Genomic DNA, 21,335 nt, shown 5'->3' on the forward strand with positions numbered 1-21,335 from the left:
CTCTCTTTACCAGATTTCATTTCTTCGATGGTCAGCAATGAAGAGAGTTAGCAAGCCATGTGGTATTCGCCGAAAGGATTTTGCTTACAAAAGAGGCGACAGAGAAGGAGAAGGAACGAAATCGTAACTCTCTCCCTATCCGTTGTAGTCGAGTGGATCGAAGACGTAGAGACTACCTGGCAGCGTCAGTAGCATCGTAGAGTCTTACGTCGTCGGAGAGGATTAATGCGTGGCGGACGGGGGTTTCTGCCACCAATACTTTAATTTAAGGTCCTCGGCTATTGTCCCCCTCTGTTTGGGTTCCGGAAGCGAAAATATGTAGAGTGAAGTATCTCTTCTACAGCAGTGGGTCCAGGTACGGACAGCCGCTGATGAGGCTACGCTGCCTTTTTCGATCCCGCAGCCTCGTCCGTTTCAGAATGCCTCCTACTGAGGTGGTCTTTCTTAACCTTCCTCACATATTCAACACCCTGCCCCCACAGGGCTCAATATGTAGAGATCTCATTCCTCGGATACAAAAAAAAGGTTATCTTATCAAACTAACGAACTAAGTATTCATTTGAAAGTATTAACATGCTTTACATCACTCTGTCCAATAGGCACTGGGCATTACTCATAATGCCCGATTAATCACTTGGCCCGTAACATGTATACATATAACTTCTAGCGTGATTGTTTTGCAATAACAGTATAACAATCGCTATTTCTAATATAATTAAATGTACTTAATGCATGCACTACTTAATTAACTTAATTTTATGGGAAAAGATAGCTAAGCAATTACATTAACAACTACTTATACAACGATATCAACTTAGAAAAAAATAATTGTTCGCGAGGTCCCTCCTCGCGGAAGAGCTGAAACTTCATGATGTTGGAATGAAAACAGGAAGTATTTAAAATTGATTTTTAAATGTTTTTTTTTTTTGCGTTTCTTTCAGACAAACTTAATCTACATTATTTGCAAGTCACAATTCATTGCCCGCATGAAAACGAGCGTCACGCCATCCCTCTCGCTCCGTCTCTTTTGACGCACGTAAACATTCTATGTCCTCTAGACACGACGTAATTTAACACCCACATTACAAGTTTCGTCGCTTTGTGCCTAATTGTCATCAGTGACACAGGGTGTGTAGCCCGCAATGCCATTTGTTACCTATGTCCTCTTCGTTCGATTGCCACTAATTCCTGGCGCTTTGGATTCTGGATTTTGTATTGATAGACACGCTGGAAATATTTTTTTACAGCCCACGCACATATAATTACTTATATTATTATAAAGAGGTTACCCTCTTGAGGCATGTGCGCGGCTGGGTGAACCTGATTGATAATACGCATAAGAGATATTTGAGGAAACAAAAATGTCTAGACAAACGTGTCTGAAAGGGTTTTTTTATTATATACGTTTGACATTGTTCTCGTCACCTTTTTGTTTAATAAATAAGTCAAAATATATCCTGGTATAAGTTTATATTGTGTGCAAGGAACAATTGAATCATGTTATCCTCGATTGACAACAGACTGAGTTAGATCTATATTTCCCCACCTCCGAAATCTTACTGTTCACATACCACAGGAGGATTGAAGTTTAAATTAAATGTAGTTAAGGCAAAACTAGTTCTTGCCGGCGACTTCACACAAACGATTTCGGAATTACTTAAAACGAAAGAATTCTAACAGATTTAACGTCTATATCGTGGTAAACTTCCCCAAACCTAGTTTTATATATATATATATATATATATATATACTCTTACGCGTACAGACAACATTGACATTTTTATTACGTGCAATTAATTTATCTTTTCAACAATTTATTTCTGTCACGGAGATCTGCTAAGCTAACGTTACGTTCTCAGTTTCGAAACAAAATGCACATATTAATTTTTTTTTAGCATAAATATACGTTAAGTTCAACGAGAACCTTCGGCAGAATATAATTTTCCCTATACAATAACTAGACGTTTAAATGAAACTAATATTTTTCGGATAAACTACGCGTGCTTTATTTTTGTAAAAAACTACATACTCCCGACGTTTCGGTTACTTTTCAGCAACCGTGATCACGGACAGACGAGATGTGGAGATATATATATATATATCCGAATAATATTAGTTTCATTTAAATGAAAAAAACTCGCGAAAGTCTTAGATCTCATTAATAACTAGACGTCCTACAAATTTGATACTAATTGTTTAGTTAAAATATTATTGGGCAGTTCTTCATGCGGTTCCTATGAACAGCACTTCTATACAACAGTCTACGTATAGAGTTACTTCTATGGCCGACCTTAAACGGACCGCTGTGAAAAAATTGCCCAAACAACCAGGGTCGACGCCGGGTTTCGCACGAACGTTTGCAATATCTGTTACGAAACACAGCAGATTTCGATAATGCCTTCGTTATTTATGCTGAGGTTTTATTGAGTGTGAAATGATTTTTTCGTTTTCAACATTTATATTTTAAAAATGTTCAAATGAGGCATCATTTGATAACTTTCAAAAATATCGCCGAGGTATATTATGACAATTTTAAAAAACTAATTCTCTCTCAAATGAGACGTAACTAAAGTGACCCGGAACGATAATGGAAAGAGGTTGGTTACAATTATGTGTGTGTGTGAATATGACAGCTTCATTATTATTATTTTTTAAATAATTATATCGAACCAATCAAATCAAACCTGTAATACTTCCTATTTCCGTCCGAAAATGTGCCGTGTTCAAGCGATTTTGAACTTTATACATTACATGTCATATTAGCAAATCTTCCGAGTTGCGCAGCTAATTCGCTTACGTAACATAAATGTTTGTTTTGTTTTATAAACTAAAAATTTCATAATTATGCCTTCAGTTAAAGATGCTCATACGAGCAGTTTGTATGTCCACCGTATCGTCCTCATTTTAGGGGACTAAGAAAAATAACTGCTACTAAGTTATTAAGATTTATGTAAAAAAAATTACACTCGGAACTATAAGTCAAATGTTGGGTGTATAACGTCGTTTAAGATCAGATCGTATATAAGATTAAATTGTCAACCTTTGGACAATACAGGCCTAACGAAGTGTTGTGCAACTTTAAACCTGGCTTTTTCTGTTTAGAAATTACACTGATAGTAAGTAGCATGTGATGAAAAATGTTACCTTAGTGGTTATCCAACGAGTTTTTGGCTTAAGTGAGATCAGTCAGTCAGCCCACATAAAAAATATCAAAGGATTTTTAACATACGAAATGTGAGAAACAAGTTTTGTTATTTTTTTAACACTAATTTAATTTTCAAGAACTTTGTATATCTTAACATAAAATTTACCTACTGGTTGGCAACATTCAAATATATATATATATAAGAACTTTATCCATTCAGCCACAACAACGACATGCCTGTCGTGGAATCGTGAGTATATCTAAAAAAAAATGGCGTAGTCATCAAGAAACATACTTAGTTTTATCTGACATTAAGAAATAAATATGTTAATATTCACCTAGAGAATATAATTTTAATAACGCTACAATTATAATGTATTTTTATAATTATTAAAAGTGAGAAAGGAAGTATTTATATTATAAACATGTGGGCATAATACGTGTTCTACATTTGTCCGCCAGCGCCTCTCGGAGGTTGTCGCTTTTTTTTTTTTATTTTTTAAGCGGTTTTTTGTGTAACCACTTCACTGTGAGTATTCTTACAAAATATTCAATAAAATAAAATACTTGTCATGGCCAATAATATTATATATATATAATTTTTTTTTACAATAATTTTATGATTAGCGTGCGTATAAATATTCTTACCGTGTAAAATTTATCTATACATTTGAACTTATTTGGAAGACTATGGGAAAATGAGTTCACATTGACATATATATAGTGATGTTCCTATAATTTTCGATATATTTAATGAGGTCCTAGATAAGAAAAATTAAAGTATTTTAAATATTTTTTTAAAGTACTCATGGGCAAATATTTGATCTGTTTTCATATAAAAAAAATACACGTTTTAAAGTTTAATTGGGTATGTATGTATATTACAGTACGATAATCCTAAGAACCTATTTCATGTTACCAATAATATTACGATAGGTTTCTGGAAATCATACGTGAAAAATTAATCTTTCGGTGGTCGGAGCGCAAAACGAAATAACCACAAACGAGCAATCCATAGGTTTTGTGAGAAAAGCCACTACGGCTATAAAATCAGTCGTCAAGCCTTACTTTATGCTAAGAGCGGCTCCGTATAAGATATTAGTGCGTCGGCGTCCAATCCAGATACATATAAATAGAGCCTCCTTAGAATATCAACATCCCCAAACACCATGCCATGAAGTATTACAAGCATTACGAGCTCACTAACGAACTCCCTAAGAATAGACTGGTCCTAAATTTGTACGCGGTAAAAGTGGGAACGAGAGGTATAACGGCTAAATCCCTCTGCAACCTACTAAAGCACTTATTTTTATTTATAATTTTAATTCCGCTCCCTGCAATGCGATGGACCGGCACCCGCAAGGTGAATCCATGGAGTGCTGAGAAGTTTCGTCTCTTATTGTAAATAATTAATTAAAATAATAATGTGTGGATGCAGCGGTCAATAGTGAAATTGTTTATACTAGAAACAAACATTATCATAGAATTCATTGATATCTGGATTACGTTACGTTGCCATGTTTTTAATTTCATAAAATACTGTTCATAGCATCATGATTGTGTGACAACAAAAAAAATAGAACTTTATTATGCGGACGTCAAGTATTGTATTTAATTAGTTATACAGATTATAAATTATATAGATCCTGCAGTATTACTGACCACCATGACAATGACAAACCGGAAAAAACAAATAATAGTGGCGAAGGAATAATTTACTCTGCCTATGTTTAGCATGACTTGAAGTTTTAATAAAATAAAACCTCATTCGTATTAATAACTTATAATTTGTATAATGTCTGAGAATTATTCGGACCACAGAAATTATATTACTCGGACTTTCATTGGTCCATGTTTAGAGGAGACTACGGGATACTGTGCTTTATACTCAAAATATTTAATATTCATATTGGAAATATCTTTAATATTACACGAATATCTTTTTAACAGCTTAAGTGTGGCTTCAGTAGCATTAACGTAATTCACTTGTTTGTCAATAAAATAAAAAAGTAGAACTCATAGAAAATAAAACTAGCATAAAGCGACGACGTTCCAGCGCTTGACGCTAATTTTATTGATTCGCCGTCGTGAGAAAAGGCTGATACATAACGTGAACAACACAAACGGTTTATAGGCGGAAATGATGAAACCGGTTTTACGAATAAACCAACCAAACTAGAACTAGGTAAAGCATAAATGAATAACCATAATGTTCAACGTCCTCGGTTATGGGCCTCGTGCGTATTGTTCAAGCGTACGCTGTTTCAAAGGCCTTCAAGACTATTAAACGGACTGGTCTTATAAACTGGTTTTATAAAATATATGGAACATATTTCATAAGAGAGTTTCTTATACTTTCTTACGACCTTATGCTCTCCGATAATATTACTGTGAAGTATCATTCGGATAACAGAATTAATTGATATATGAGTGAACTGAAAATATATTGTATGCCATTACAGACAAATGACGTCACAAGACGTTCAACCGATATCTTTGGAGGAAGAGTACAGAAAGAAGACAGGGATCAGTCCAGAAGATATACAGAAGTTACGTAGTTGGATGCAGACACAGCCGCATCTGCCAGAGAAATATATTACAGGTACCTAGAGTATGTTTTTTTACATGTTTTTCCTATACATTACACTGTAACAATGAAATTACGTATTGATTTTTTCCATTCGTTGAGATATCAGCCATAATAGCTTTTAATACAACAATAAACACGCTCGAATCGTTACCACCCATAAAGACGATACGGAAATAGATTTATAGAAAAAAATAAAATAAAAGATACCTACAAACATCTCGGATGTCTGATTTTTTTATTTAAAATCACAATTATTACACATCACTCTCTGACTTACATCACATGACATGATTTTAAAATATAATAACGAAATAAAATAAATAAATTTAACTTTTTACAGTATGAGATAAAACATGCTAGAATTAAAATAAAATGGCATTAATACTATAATATGCCTTTGAAACTATATAAAGCGAAACATTTTTGTTGTATCCGAGCAGAATTTAAACTATCCTATAACTCTTATATTCAAAAAGCCGCCCCAAGGTCACAATAATTGTAGCACATAATGCGGAAAATGTACTACGATTCAGTGACTCACGTGAATACTGACGCAGGCTTCGCGCCGATGATTCTCATTAGTGACATGCGATGATGCAGAGAGAATAGTAAAATGTGATTATTTTATGAACAAAATTACATCGAGATCTCCTTATATACTGTCGAAGGACTAAATATATGTTGTTAAAAATATTTTCTACTTTAAACGTATGGAATAACGTGTGACGTGTATAGAAATCAGTGTTCAAGTATATCACGACTTTAATAACGACAATATCCAATGTCCGCTTTGTTTATTGCACACAATGAGAAAGCCTTAATATTCGAAGTTTCCTTGCTTCTAAACTGACGTTCAGGGAGCTCTTCGACTTTACGGTAAAATCGTCCTTTATGTTTAGATGCAAAAAAATGTCACGCTGCATTTTTAACACCTTTCGATATAAAATATTTTGGGTGAAAAATTCTCCATTAGTCTGAATTAACAGTAATGGAGTAATGTCTCTTCTTAACTGTATGTGGTTTAGTATTGACTGGCTGTAGTCAGTTGTTGTAACTCATTCTCTTTTCACTAAACCTGGATTTTTCTCCAACAAAACCTCGTACAGTCGTAAACACTGTTCACTATAGCCTTCAGCATCGATAGTTCTGCCATATAGAATGATTACCCAGTATACTAAACCCTTATAATTCCACCAGACAAATAACAGTCAATGTAAAAAAAATTAGTAACCGTTATTAAGAATATAGACAAATTCATTTTTCGTCGTAATTAACAATGGGGCTAATAAAAAGATCTAAAATTTTGTTTCCAATAACCAATACACGTATTTCATTTTCATCGTACCATTTTTGTTGAACGTACTGCTTCCTCAACAAACATAGATTCCTTATGAGACGACCTCTTTACCTGACTGACACGTCCCAATCAGATTTAGATTTAATCCTGGCGTTCCATTCCTGCGACTGTAGTTCGGGCCTAACGAAGCAAGTGCTGGACACACATTACACTTTGAGGACTTTGTTCCCCTGCTTCAAGGACCGCAGAGTAGATCAAGTCATAGAGACGGCCGAAACGGTGTAAGTCATAATCACTTTATACTAATATTATACATAAATACGATTGTGCAAAAACTGATGGCTTATGATCAACAATCTTTGGTCTGTTATACTTTCAAACAAAATCTACTGAAAAGATCGTAGTGAAACCCGCTAATAATATATCTGATACATCACATTAAGTTTACTCTGTAATTTGTACAGAAATTCCTTGTATGATATCAAATCACTTTACTCGTTCGTTGCCATATCCACTTTTATGAGTAAACTTAATTTCTAATACGCGAACACGAAATAGCCTCCATTGACTAGCGTCACGAAGTCATTGGCGAGCTTCAGAGACGGTTACTAATATAATTCTTATTTAACATAAAATATATGTTTTAATGCCTTGGATGTTCGACAGGCTCCTGATACCTTTGCCGACGCCAGCAAAGCATGGCTACAAAATAAACTACAGTCACGTTCTAAAAACAGATCCAAAATCTTTCAATTTTAGCGAAACAGTTAAGTGAGTTACATTTATTATTATAATATAATATTTAACCTCGCATTACCTTTAATTGCATTTAATTGGTCTTAATTCTTATTTGTACGCAAATTTTTGTATTATCATGGTATTTAAATAAATGTTGCATACAATCTAATATATCTTTTCCTATAACATACTTATCATTAAAGAATCGACTTTTTAGTTAGGTACCATGAATGTATTGCCTAGAAATATTCCTTGGACAATAAGTACTTACACCCTGTTAAATTTGTACTTACTTATCAATTATCATGTAACCAAGATTTATTTGCTATATTTTTTTTCAGGGCGTTGTTTATGATAATAGATGTTTACCAGTACGAAGAAGGAACATGGCCTGGATTTCTATTTGTTGTAGACTTTGAAGGTATCTCCCTAGGTCATTTAGGCAAGATAGACTTGCAAAGTTTACAACATGTACTATATTTTCTTCAGGTAACATGAACATATTGTCAGCTCCTTAAATAATTAAAAATAATTCTTATCTGATTACACTGTCACGAGAAATTGCTATTTTTTTCATACAGGAGGCTATGCTGGTTAAATTAAAGGGCATGCACTTCATCAACGCACCGTCCTTCATCGATAAACTTTTATTGATGATGAGGCCTTTCTTGAAGAAGGAACTCATGGATATGTTACACATCCATACAACCGGATCTAACAAACTACAAAATTTTATTGACATAGAAGCCCTGCCAAAAGAAGCTGGCGGCTCGTACAAAAGCATTCACGGATGTAAAGGTAAAGAAGCATTATACACCCAGTACATACGAAAACTAAAAGGTTAAAGAAATTCAATTCATAAAAAAAAAACTTTAAATTCGTCTGTCGCTCACATCTCTGTTCAGTCGACACGGGATACCGCTCGTTTATTTCTGGGTAGTGTAAATCATTCAAAATACTTCTTACCTCTTGATATACACTTTTCAATTTCAGTGTTTTTAAAGTAGCTTCAGTTCGCTTATTACTTTATTCACTTCCTACAACCTGTTTAAAACAAGAACTCTAATTAATACGTATGTACAAGGCAGTGATATTTATTTTTTTAAATATTATCGTCTATTTTAATTGATCTGCCAACAAATGAAATAAAAGCAATATTTTACAATAGTAACATTCGTTTTTCAGATGACGTCATAGCCAAGTTGAAAAAACATGCAGATTTTTTCGAAAAAGAAAAATACAAACGTGTTACGGAATCTCTGAGACCTGGAAGACCTAAAACGATAACAGATATCTTCGGAGGAATCGAAGGCTCCTTCAAGAAGCTGGAAATAGATTGAGAGAGAGAGCACGCTTTAACACAATCAAATGAATTACTTGTTATGTTTCAATAAAATGACACGAAAAATTTTGTCTCTAATACTTTTATAATATCACTTCGATATAAAGAAGGAACAGTATTTAAGATAACAAAGTCTTGTAAAGATTTATAAAAATATTATTGATGAAAAAATTTTATATTATTTAAATAAAAATATATTCGATTATAATCGGCACTTCCTATTTTAGTGTCCACCTTTCATCATTCCCGTGTGTGTTACTAAACAGCAACCGTTATCACGCTGAGGCGTAATTAACCTGTAGGTATTACCGCAAATAACTAGGTTTATTTTTTACATTAATATCACAAATTGAATATTTATTGAGGATCGTCGCTGAAACCCACACAGGGCATGTCATCAAATCCTTCCCCTTTGTCTGAGCACACCAGAAATCCGACGAATAAATTGACTTAACAACTCTTAGATAGGTGGCGGGTGGTACGCCGGTTGCCAATCTTATAACCTCCCAACAAGTAATTAATATATTTTAATATACATTTAATTAAACATTTATTAAACTTTTATTGCAGAATAAAAGATACATAAGATTTAAAATTTTATTAGACAAATAATCGTAATTTAATACGCTAAAATTAATTCTTCCTGAACATACGGAATTATTCTCGTAAAATAAACATATGTATAATAAAAGGATTAAAGTTAATGAGTTTGTAACTGTTAATATTTGAGTTGGTAAGTGGCACAACGACTCGCTGATAACAAAGCTGAAAGTTTAATGACTGATAAATATACGGGAAATAAAATTTTCGTTTGGATTTCACATGTCAGAAATCAGAAATCTCAAAATCATAATTTATATGGTCCGTTTATAAACCAGAAGGAATGATTCTATTATATTTTGACACATTTTAATACATGACAGACTGTTACATATATAATTTTTACTCCAAAATGGCGGACAGCCCAAAATGAATGACGCAAATATTCTTTTCGACGTTCTATGATATGACGATAAAATTTAGTGTGTAAAAATAAAATAAATATTTATAGATTAAATTATGTATGTATCTTGTTTTCCGCACAAAAAGTGTCACATGTGATAAACGTGTCTTACGAAGTTTAAACACAAACAAAAACAGTACTGAGGAGATTATTTCTGAAACCAGTTCTTTGACTAAACCTGGCTGACAAACGATACATTAATTTTAATCCACACAAATATGACCTGGATGGCGCTCGTTGATGTTGTTTATAACGAAATTTTCAAAGAATAATAATAAAAAATATTTATTTAAATAATATGATTTCAAGATCACGCCTTACTTCATGGCACGGCAAATAAAAATACCGTTGTCGATGACGTAGTTCGAGCCGGTTATTGCTTTAGCCTTATCACTTGAAAGGAATAAAATCAAGTCCGCTACCTCCTTTGGTTCGGACACTCTTTGTAGCGCCGTGCTGTTACAGAAGTTGTCTACGTCGATGTTGAGATCGTTAAAAATGTTGGTCCTCACTGGGCCGGGACTGATCGTGTTCACTCTGACACCATAAGGCGCTAATTCAGCTGCTATACAAAGACCGAAATGATTCAAAGCGGCTTTCGATACATAGTACATGGAGAACCCTGAACCAGGTCGCGGCACCATCTGCCCGCCAACACTGGATATGTTTATGATGCTACCTTTCGTTTCAATCAAATGTGACGCAGCCAAAGACGTTAGATGTACGATAGCTCGCAAATTTATTCCCATCGTTGTATCGTAGGATTTTAATACATTCACGTTAAGAATGCTTTCTGGGATTATAACTCCGGCGTTATTGATTAAAATGTCCAATTTCCCAAAACGATTAATCGTCTCATCCAAGATAAATCGCGCGTCATCATCGTTAGCGACATCAGCTCGTATGAAGAACGCTTTGTTGCATTTCGCAGCCACGGCCGACAACTTGGTCTCGTTGCGTCCAACCATCACAACCTGAGCTCCCTCTGAGCTGAACGCCTCCGCCGCAGCAGCTCCGATACCAGAGCTGGCTCCGGTCACCAACACTACTTTATTATTGAAACTCATGCTAAGATATTTTTCTCAAGGCTTTATCCAACACTAATTTATGTTTTTCGCTATCTGTTCTTTATATAGACCAACTGTTTGTGAATGACACATACATACCTATTTATATTAGGGTATATATGAAATCCTTATCAAAGTTGGACGTTGGTAGACATTTAAATTATGCGATACTTAAGAAGTAAATACCATTTAAACTTGCTTTTTGATAAGAAGATAAGGTCGTAAAATAATATTACAAACATATAGATTTTCACCTAGCTTGCCATAGAAAAAAACAAAGTCAAACTCTCTTCACAAATTTTTTTCGCTGTCCAATATTCGAAATAATTTAATACTGGAAAGTCATGTTGATTTAAAAAGACCTTAAATGTTCCAGTAGACCGACTGGTCGGCTCTTTAAAATAAAAACTGTGACTGTATTTGCCGTCAATAACTTCAGTGAGAATTGATTTTAAAACGAAGAAAAATAAGAATTTTAATGACCTACAAATATTTGTTTATCCACACATTTTCAGCAACGCGCTGTGATGGTATGTTAGTTACAGCGAACTGTATTTTTTTTTGTGGATGAGCCTTTATATGAATCATTCTTTTTAGTAGACGATTTTATTAAAATATAATCTTCACATTTACATACAACCTCATTCAATGTCCTATTTCAAACATTTTACTGCAAACCTATATGGGGGTATTGTTTGTTTGGAATTTAATAGGCTGTACATTTTAAAAGAACACCATTGTCAATGACATAATTGGAACCAGTTATAGACTTTGCTTTATCGCTTACAACAAACATGATTAAATCTACTATTTCCACGGGATCAGAAACCCTGTCCAGGCAAGTGATTTTTTTAAAATCATCCCACGTCGCCTTTGCATTTGTGTTTACCAAGATATCGGTTACTACTGGACCTGGGCTGATAGTGTTGACTCTGACACCATACCGAGAAAGCTCCTCAGCAGCGCATAAACTGAAGTGATTTAAAGCTGCCTTCGAAACATTGTACATAGCCGTACCGCTCCTTGAATCCATGAGTCTCGCTGCTACGCTGGATATATTAACTATATTGCCCTTCGTCTTTATTAGATGCGGTGTTGCCAGCGACGTCAATAACACAACTGCGCGAAGGTTGATGGGCATAATTTTATCATAGATATCAATAATTTTACCGGATATCAATTTAGCCACTCCTGATACACCAGCGTTATTGATTAAGATGTCTATCCGGCCGAAACGTTCACTAGTTTCATCGATAATTCTTCTCGCGTCATCATCGTCAGCGACATCAGCTCGTATGACGAAAGGTTTGTTGCATTTCGCAGCCACGGCCGACAGCTTGGTCTCGTTCCGTCCAACCATCACAACCTGAGCTCCCTCTGAACTGAACGCCTCCGCCGCAGCAGCTCCGATACCAGAGCTGGCTCCGGTCACCAACACTACTTTATTGTTGAAACTCATGTTCACTACCAGCAGTACCGAAGATGTTGTTAGTAAAGTTATTTCAAAGCACCCCACCTATAAGTACTTTTGAAACATGAATATTAATGATTCTTAATGGCTGGGTAACCAGCCTCCAAGAATTGTTTGATAATAGTTTATTAACCCTTTCAATTAATTAATTCTAACGGTTGTATATTTTAAGGCAATTTTATTTAATTATCTTTTACATTTCGTCAAAAATAACAGTAATTTGACAATAGTAATTACATTCGTAGTCTACTTGAAAGGATCGGTGATCGAGTTTACCTGTCAAATATTCGTTAACAACTTGTCGGTTGTTAAAAATTATGAATCATTAATTTATAAAAGCTTTTTTATTTAAATGGGCAACACCAAAATCCAGATACATTAAGATATTACCGTACACACGGCGAGGCGATGTGTGACGATAAGCCATAATGGTGGTACCATGACGAATCATTCCTCAATATTAGCCCTATTTGACATACGATGGTATAGACTTTATGTAGCCTTTTGTCTTTTGACGTTTAAGAACTCAGGATACTCTATAACTATAAGGATCTTCGATTTGAATATGCCTGATGTTGTAAAGTCTGCTAAAAGTTTATACTGCGAAGTCGGAACTGGGGGTGAAAAAAAAAATAATATTTAATGTGGGATAGATTTTATGCTTTAGAAAGCTAACAACTATCCCGATGTGTAGACGTGCCACAATCTACTCGTTGTCCCTGAATTTTTGACATTAATTTAGGAATTCATCAAGTATATTTCGAATTTGGTTTCTATATGAACGTGCCATATTTTTTTTTAATAGCTCTCAGAGTTGGACGTCTATGTCCACCCCAAATATAACGAACTCCAGAAGAACCGTTGATAAATTAAATATTAGTGGTTAGTCCTATTTATAGTCGAAGAGCTATAACAAATGACTCAATGTTGCCCATTCAGAAAAATAAGAGACTATAGCAGACAGTTCAGTTTTATTCTCTTCCACGTTTTGACAAAGCTTGTCACCTCCATAAAACTTCACGATGTTAGCTATCAGGTTTCCATTGCTATGCCGAAGTAAAGACGAACTAAAGAAAACCTTGAAATACGCGACAGTTGATCATGAGGTCAGAGCATAAACCATCTTCAAGACAACTTTACTTACACGACCTTAAGTGACGTTAAGGCAAATTATTTATTTAAATCTCCTTGCATTATTTAAATAGAAAATTTATGAGAGAGTCTTGATGTAGGTATTAACTCAGGTCTAGGGTTACCAAAAACCACTATTTTATATTCAGTGGTTCTAAACTAGATAAGCTGCCATCGACATTTTAATTAGAACACATTTCTACTCCACAATGTCATCTCGCTATGTAGTCTGTTTAAAAAGGGTATCGCAAATTTCGGTTTAAATTTTAACATTTATTTCATAACTAGGTACCAGTCCCGTCTTCGCACGGGCTCTTTACAAAAAATATAAAATAGCCTATTTAATTTTGAGAATCATTAAAGATATATTATGATAACTTTCAAACGGTATGCCCGATTTAAATGATTTAAAAATTAATTTAAAGATATTCATGTAGGCTTGAAAACGAAGTAATTTATTTTGATAAAACTTAATACCGTATTTATGTAAATAGCTTTTCAAGAAACGCTTTAGGAATGCCTATTTTTAAAAGTTGTAAAATGGATGTAGTATGTTATCCTTAAACTACAGACATATGCCACAGCGGACTTTTCTGTAGACCTATATAAGGTACACAATTCAACCATATATTACTTTGTTATAAGTATCTCAGACTTTAGGCAGCGTTTCCGTTATAAGCTCTCAGATGGCTCTTGTTTTCCCGACATCTTCAACAAATATCGTTACTGTACACACAAGGAAATACAAAACCTTAAAAAAATATATACTAAAACCTTCCTCGAGAATCACGCTATTGAGTGTTGATAGCTGATTGATAATGGGTGCAGTAGTTTTTCCGTTTATCCCGAACACACAGACAGATAAATACGACGAGACCTTGTTTTATAACATGTATTGATAAATTATAGGTAATTTTATTACATGTACTTTATTCCCATGCCTTAGCTTGCCTAAGATTTTAATTTAAAAAATAACTAAGAATATCAATACAATTATAATTTCTAATTTTTTGGTAGTGTCATGTCATTGAAGTGACCTTGGATCGAAGGAAAGTTCACCACTTATACACAATGTTCTCACAAAACCAAGATGTAAATAATTAAGAACGTGAAGGATGAGTAAGCCACAACTCCTGCAGTCATAGAGCTTTGACAAAATTAATAAAAATATTTTGTTTAATCACCAAACCAACGTTAGGTAAGTTGCTGAACACTGAACTTTATCGATTGGCTCCTGCTATACGATCGATACCAATAATTAGTGCATGAGGTGGGTCGACTTATAATTGCTGGTCACATATACTTTTTCTACACGATTGTACGTACATACACAGTCACAGTATTCTCCGGATCTTATGACCAACTTTGCCTTGTTCGCAAAACCGATAGCCTATGGAAGGACGTCGCTACGAACCGTCACAGTGCTGCCACCAATCGGAAAAGAAGCCACATCTCATGCATGCATATTTGTACGAAATTTATAAAACGTATACATTACTCAATACTTTCGTATTTACAAGAGAAATTATCCAATGATTCTTAATGCCACCTGGCATTGCTTTTTATGTTCAACTTTATTCTTGCTGTTAGATCTATCAGATTTCCGAGCCCGAATGGAACATGTCCTTGGAACACGGATTTGGAGGGGGCATGGCGTCGTCCTCCAAGGACAGACTCCGGAGCGTTGTGTATAAAACGATGCCTTCGTCACCAGATACACAAAACTAATTATAAATAATATAATAGACACTAATGTATATTTTCAATTAACATACGCTAATGTTAAAAAAAAAGAAAAGAACAAATTTTAATATGCCGTTGTGGTCTCCAACTCCATGTTGTGCTGTTCTGAAACGGGCAATCCTTATGACGTGACAGAGATCTTCGAGACTTCGGTTATAAGACTTAGGCTGCCAAATAATACTCGACCATCGGGTGAATAGCCAATTAGACAATCTAAATTTGGGATAAAGGCACCGAGCTCAACTTAGCACTACCCACTATTCCCTCCAACATCTCGTTGCAGGCTGGGGCTGAAATGTCTAAATTAAGTTTCCTATGCATTACACAATATCCAGTGGCGCTAGTATCTATGTAAATACACACTATTACAACTGAACAAAACATTGAGAAATTCTTCGACAAAAAGTTATCAAGACCATTATATAATTATAAATAAAGTAAAAATTTTACGCGCTTATTGCAACACAAACTGTATAGCAAGTAATATCCACGGATCATTTGTACCAAATTCACATAGTTATTTACAAACCGAATTTCGCAACTGCAGTTAGTCATTTTTAAAAAGAACTTTTAATTTGATGGCAAATATATTAATCATTCAGTTGAACAATGACAAATGTACAAGAATTTTGTCTATTAACATACTGATATTACCTATTACTCTTTAATTTTTACAAGGCGCCGAGGCAAATCAATACTATGCTTGCTCTATCGACGGACTATTCGCAACGCTTTTTATTTGCAATTAACAATCAATACGTTTATCAAAAGTACTCAAAAATTCCGTCACTCCGTCCGTAATGAAGCTAAGCCATAAAACAACAGTTCAGAGGCATATTTCAAAGACTCAAACACTCTTTCCAAATCTGTCCAAATCTGACCAAATTCATGATAATATGCTCATCAAATAATTTTAAAATATACTTGCACTATCGCTTCCTTTATATTTTTCAGTTCTGAAGCTCAGTATACAATTACTAGCAAAATAATCAAATGTATATGGCACTGCGATATTAATATTTCCATAGAATGTTATGAATATAGAACTATTTTTAGAGTAACAAACTTAACAAAGGTAATATTTATCCAATTTTAGAAATACACAAATTTTAAGCAAACTTCGCTCCATTGTGACAGATAACAAAAAAGGCTTCGCAGAATGCATAGCAGAGTACAGCACATGCACGGGATTATTGCATGGGAACTGCAAGGCTGCTTGTATGATAATTGAAAATAATAGAGTTAAAATTGACAATGATAAGTTTTGGATGAATTGGTGACTAAACAGACAAGCAATTAACAACAAACTACATAGTTGGCATATAGTTGTCGACATCTTCAGGTACATTAGAAGTATCCTATTATAAAAAGACGCGAAGGATCGTAGGCGAAATAAAGGTTCAAATAAAAAAAAAGGTTTACTTGGAAAGTTTATTTCACAGAAACAAACATGCCGTCACATTACGCTTAAACCAAAAATTGGAATATAAAACCGCGTGCTATACGCCATCTGTAATACAAACGAGAAACTATTGACAGGATGTAAGAAACATAGAATCAAGTGAGGAAACTGACTGCAAGAGTTGTAGCGATGACCTCATTATTCATTAATTTACTACAGTAACGATAGTTAGACAGACTACTATAGTTACTGTAGGACTTGTTGTAGGCTTGTTGCAAATGCAACCGAGTCTTGTATGAACAGTAATCCAAGTAACGTTTATTTCCTAAGCAATAAACTTATTTTGTAATATTTTTTATATATTTAATTTGAAATCTCACCTGTGTTTAGTCAAAGAGACCGAAGCCCATATCTTCATCTTCAGATTCAGATTCTTCTTTCTTGGCCTCCTTCTCTTCTGTAAGCAGAGTATAGTTTTGAGTTAAAGAAGAATGGGACAAATATTATTAACTGTATTAAATATTATATCAGATATAAAATTAAACAGCATAATCTATCAGTCGAAAGATGGTGTAAATTGATAATCATCACAGACTAAGGAAAATAAAACATTAGACACTTAGACAATGGTAATAGTGTACAAAGCTGACCTTTCTTCTCCTCAGCAGCGGCAGCGGCAGGTGCAGCGGCAGCAGCAGCAGCTGGTGCAGCACCTCCAGCTGGCATGGCTGACAGCTTCTCACGACCTGCAAAAGAAACATTAAGCTCAAATAAGTTCATGAAAAACATATACATAAATGCATTAATTTTTATTAAAAAACAATTTCATACACATACATAAGAACATTAAGTTGACAACAAGAGGACAAAAATTTTATTTCAACTAACAACACTTCTACTCATGTTATCTTAACACTTAGAAGCCTATATAGCAGTTTCTACTAGAGAATTAATAAAAAAAAATATCTTATAATTAATTACTTTTTATTACAGACATTTTGAAATAAATACTTCACTACCAATTGGACATCTAGAGTATTTACTTTTAAGAAATTTTAATGGCTGATAGACTCGGTGTATATAATCACATGATAAAATTACAGAAAGTATATATATATCACTTACATATAATGTTACTACACTACTTATAGCATGTTTTATTGAAAACTTTTATTTATTGCTTCAATGTATTAAACATTAATTTTATTAACCACGTGGTTATAAACAAACATGTGACCATTCCTTATAAATATATAAATTATAACTCCATATGTAATTTTATTCATGCAAATTTAATCTATGGTATATTGATTTTGGCGCCAAAACTAGCTTCGTATTTAAGTGTCAATCGTCTTAGTAAATGCAGTATAAAGTTAAGTAATTATGGTTTATTAGTTAAAACGTATAGAAAACATTGAGGTATTTGTATCAAAAACGTAAACATGTTTGTACCTTGGGCGATCAGGTCCTCGACGGTCTTGCCGCTGAGTTCATCGATGACTTTCTTCAATCTCTCAGAATCAGCTTCGATACCGACGGAACTGAGGATCTTCTCAAGGTCTGAGGCTGCTGGGGAAGCCTTTCCACCGAGCACAGCTAACAAATACGCGGCCACGTAACGCATTCTGCAAATTCAACACTTATCACTGACCATGCGTAAACACGTGGAGCGAAACTAACACGTGACGAATTTAATATCAGTAAAAATTATAACATCACTGACATTCAGTCGAAAGATGGTGTAATTTGAAATCATCATTTCTCATACAAAGCTATCCGTTTAACACAATATATTACCCAGCAACCACGATGTTGAAATCTAGGTTATGTTGCGAGAAAAGTTAAAAAAGTATCACTTAACACAGAAATTATATTTGGAAACATATTTAGAACATATTGTATCGATATCGTAATAAAAATATTAATGTATTGCGGCTAAGCCACGGCATCAAGTAACTTATCACTACCACGCGGAAAATAATCCAAGTGAATCTAATGTAATTTAAGGAATATTAATATTAAACTCCCATGAATACATTTAATTTTAACTGAATAATATTTAATAATAAGTATTTAATAAAATAAAACTTACTTTTAAGTCGTAAAGACACGAAACGTGTAATGCCGTAATAAGACGATCACTTTGAACGAAGTGTCAAAGTAAAAGAATCATGTGGAAGCTCCGCCGTCAAACATCAGTTTTTTTTTTCTTAACTTAGTACCGAACAGACAGGCAAAAAATGTGACTATACAGCCTAGTAAAAAATTGTCTTTATTAATATCATAGAAAGTGAGTAATTATTTTATAAATATCACTTTAACATGAATAATATCAATAGTTGATTTATTAAGTTTTTCCGAAAATCTTATTCGATGATTTCAAGTGTACTTATTATACATATACTTATAATCTTACCCATAAATTTAGGCTTATTTAATTATTACATTTTTATGAGTTATATCCCAAACAAGTATGATTTCTGGAAAAATAAAAATTAAACAGTTGTTAAAATGAACCAGTTAATAATTATTGCGGATTTTTAATAAATGCATAACAACGGCATACATAAGTTTGAAAATAATATGTAACATTTTGAAATTATATCCTTTAAAGGGGTTACAATTCTCTGCATAATACTATTATATGTTAATGACAATTATTTAAATTAATTTATCTAAATAGATTTGTTGTATTGAATATTATTTAAAGTATGTTATTATTACTTCTGGTGATTCTAAAGCTCGTAGCGGTTACTTTTAATAAACTTAACATAAATAATTACGTTAAGAGTAAATATTATAAATTTTATATAATATATAAATATTTGACCTGTTTTTATTTAAGTATGTAAAAACTTTTTTTCGGTTACACAATATTAAAAATTAAAATGTTATCTCACCAAAAAAGCATCTTTATTTTTGCGTCCTAAGTGACATAGACATTGTCAAAATGACATGATCAAAAGAAGAATTTGAATAGTTAAATAAAGTTAAATGTATTAAATACATTTCAATATAACAACTCAATAATTACTGTTTCTTGCTAGGCCATTGGAAGTCGGCATTTCTCTTTTCTGAAATCTACAATTGATGCCCACCCTTGAGTTTTCAAATTTGCTTGATTAGAATTCGCTATATACAGATTTCGTGTGTTAAAAAACATATTGCATTCGTGAAGTCCTTCTTAAACTTGATACAATGTTGTATGATTTTCAGTAGATAGAAGCTTAAGAACAAATTCTAGTTTGAAATGAGCCTTAGAGTGGAAATATCTTCATGTCTTAAACTATTTCATTTTATTTCAAAGTTTTATGCAATGTTATACTACTTTCCACTTTCGATACCTGTAGTTCTGGATCGCAGACTCTAAAACTCTTGTCAGGCTCGACACCTGTATACCCATTCCCAGCTATAACCTCGCTTTATAATATAGCACATCAATGATTTTACAACTTCAAGTTCATAGTGATTGTTAATAAAGCAATTACTCATAAGATAACTAAAAAGGCAATAATACAGTTAAAGAATTTTACAATGCAATTCGAGATCTTCTTAAGAAGAACTTGGACAATAGATCAAGAATATTTTTGGTTTTTAATTCACATATATCAATGCGTTATTTCAAGCTCCATATTTGATTACTTTGTGTTTATGAGAAATTCAGAGGGAGATGCGTTGTTAGTTTTTTAAATAAATTGGTATATTCTAGCTTACAGAAAACATCCTAGAATGCTTATTTTATTGAGTGTTCATATGTATGTGCCGAGAGATGTTATCTTGTAGGGTAGTCGCAAATGTAGTATTTAATACAGTGTTTAAGAGGAACAAATCTTAGGTTTTAGATATTGATATTGGTGCTGGATACCTGCCAGCTGCCGTCCCTGCCAAAAAAAGTAATCTTAATTTCAATACCAACACATTTCTATTTTTAATGTTGATTATCACAGTCAATGAACCTATTTGTTAGTCCCATGCACAAAGACCCATAGTTGAAATCTATTTATTTAACTTTACAAATGCCTTTAAATTTTAAACGAACTGAAATAAACAATAGGGCATGGCTTCCATTAGCTTGATATTATTGTGTTCTACGCCTCAAATATGTTCAGTTTTATTAAATAGTTGGCAATAGATGACTATCTGAAAGCCTTCAGTTTGCTTTCCTTGACATTATATTCCTTCATCTAGTTTATAGCCAAATAATAGAAAGGCCGAATTGAATATAAATAATTAATCAAAATTAAAAAAAAATATTAAGTGAGTTTTATATATTTAATAACCTCAAAGTAAATACCGACAAAATTATTTTCTAAATGAATTTAAAAGGAATTAACGGCTATATATGTCTCCCATCAAATGAGACAATTTGGAAACGGAATTCTACAAAATACTAATTTATTTTTAGG

At 33.5% G+C, this 21,335-nt stretch overlaps 4 protein-coding genes and 1 non-coding gene across 9 annotated transcripts; 1 reads left to right on the top strand and 4 right to left on the bottom strand.

Moving 5' to 3' along the window:
* The first annotated feature begins 3,372 nt into the window (after positions 1 to 3,372).
* Positions 3,373 to 9,326, top strand: LOC116778013 (alpha-tocopherol transfer protein-like). Of its 4 annotated transcripts, none has more exons than XM_061526398.1 (7): positions 3,373 to 3,395; positions 5,608 to 5,747; positions 7,166 to 7,313; positions 7,699 to 7,803; positions 8,112 to 8,259; positions 8,352 to 8,568; positions 8,956 to 9,326. In XM_061526398.1, the coding sequence occupies exons 1-7, from the start codon at positions 3,379 to 3,381 to the stop codon at positions 9,108 to 9,110; spliced, it is 930 nt and encodes a 309-aa protein (XP_061382382.1). In that variant the 5' UTR covers positions 3,373 to 3,378; the 3' UTR covers positions 9,111 to 9,326. The 4 variants fall into 4 exon arrangements, with proteins under 4 accessions (XP_061382382.1, XP_032527746.2, XP_032527747.2 ...); XM_032671855.2 differs by lacking the exon at positions 3,373 to 3,395 and adding an exon at positions 3,547 to 3,674; XM_032671856.2 differs by lacking the exon at positions 3,373 to 3,395 and adding an exon at positions 5,189 to 5,330.
* Positions 9,327 to 9,695: 369 nt separating this feature from the next.
* On the bottom strand, positions 9,696 to 11,337 carry LOC116777949 (meso-2,3-butanediol dehydrogenase-like). The gene has a single exon (XM_032671767.2). It carries the CDS (start codon positions 11,180 to 11,182, stop codon positions 10,433 to 10,435), a length of 750 nt encoding a protein of 249 aa, XP_032527658.2. The 5' UTR covers positions 11,183 to 11,337; the 3' UTR covers positions 9,696 to 10,432.
* A 189-nt stretch (positions 11,338 to 11,526) lies between these two features.
* On the bottom strand, positions 11,527 to 12,747 carry LOC116777948 (meso-2,3-butanediol dehydrogenase-like). The gene has a single exon (XM_032671766.2). It carries the CDS (start codon positions 12,639 to 12,641, stop codon positions 11,889 to 11,891), a length of 753 nt encoding a protein of 250 aa, XP_032527657.2. The 5' UTR covers positions 12,642 to 12,747; the 3' UTR covers positions 11,527 to 11,888.
* A 4,197-nt stretch (positions 12,748 to 16,944) lies between these two features.
* On the bottom strand, positions 16,945 to 19,181 carry LOC116777968 (large ribosomal subunit protein P2). Of its 2 annotated transcripts, none has more exons than XM_032671792.2 (5): positions 19,022 to 19,181; positions 18,382 to 18,554; positions 17,580 to 17,675; positions 17,310 to 17,386; positions 16,945 to 17,037 (listed from the first exon to the last, which is right to left on the bottom strand). In XM_032671792.2, exons 2-4 carry the CDS (start codon positions 18,551 to 18,553, stop codon positions 17,316 to 17,318), a joined length of 339 nt encoding a protein of 112 aa, XP_032527683.1. In that variant the 5' UTR covers position 18,554; positions 19,022 to 19,181; the 3' UTR covers positions 16,945 to 17,037; positions 17,310 to 17,315. The 2 variants fall into 2 exon arrangements, with proteins under 2 accessions (XP_032527683.1, XP_061382481.1); XM_061526497.1 differs by having other exon boundaries at positions 16,945 to 17,056.
* Positions 18,619 to 18,693, bottom strand: LOC116778197 (small nucleolar RNA Me28S-Am982). Its single transcript, XR_004354112.1, has one exon. It is a non-coding gene; the product is annotated as a small nucleolar RNA Me28S-Am982 (small nucleolar RNA).
* Positions 19,182 to 21,335: the final 2,154 nt, after the last annotated feature.

The sequence above is a fragment of the Danaus plexippus genome, chromosome Z, assembly GCF_018135715.1.
Source record: "Danaus plexippus chromosome Z, MEX_DaPlex, whole genome shotgun sequence".
Classification (NCBI taxonomy): Eukaryota; Metazoa; Arthropoda; class Insecta; order Lepidoptera; family Nymphalidae; genus Danaus; species Danaus plexippus.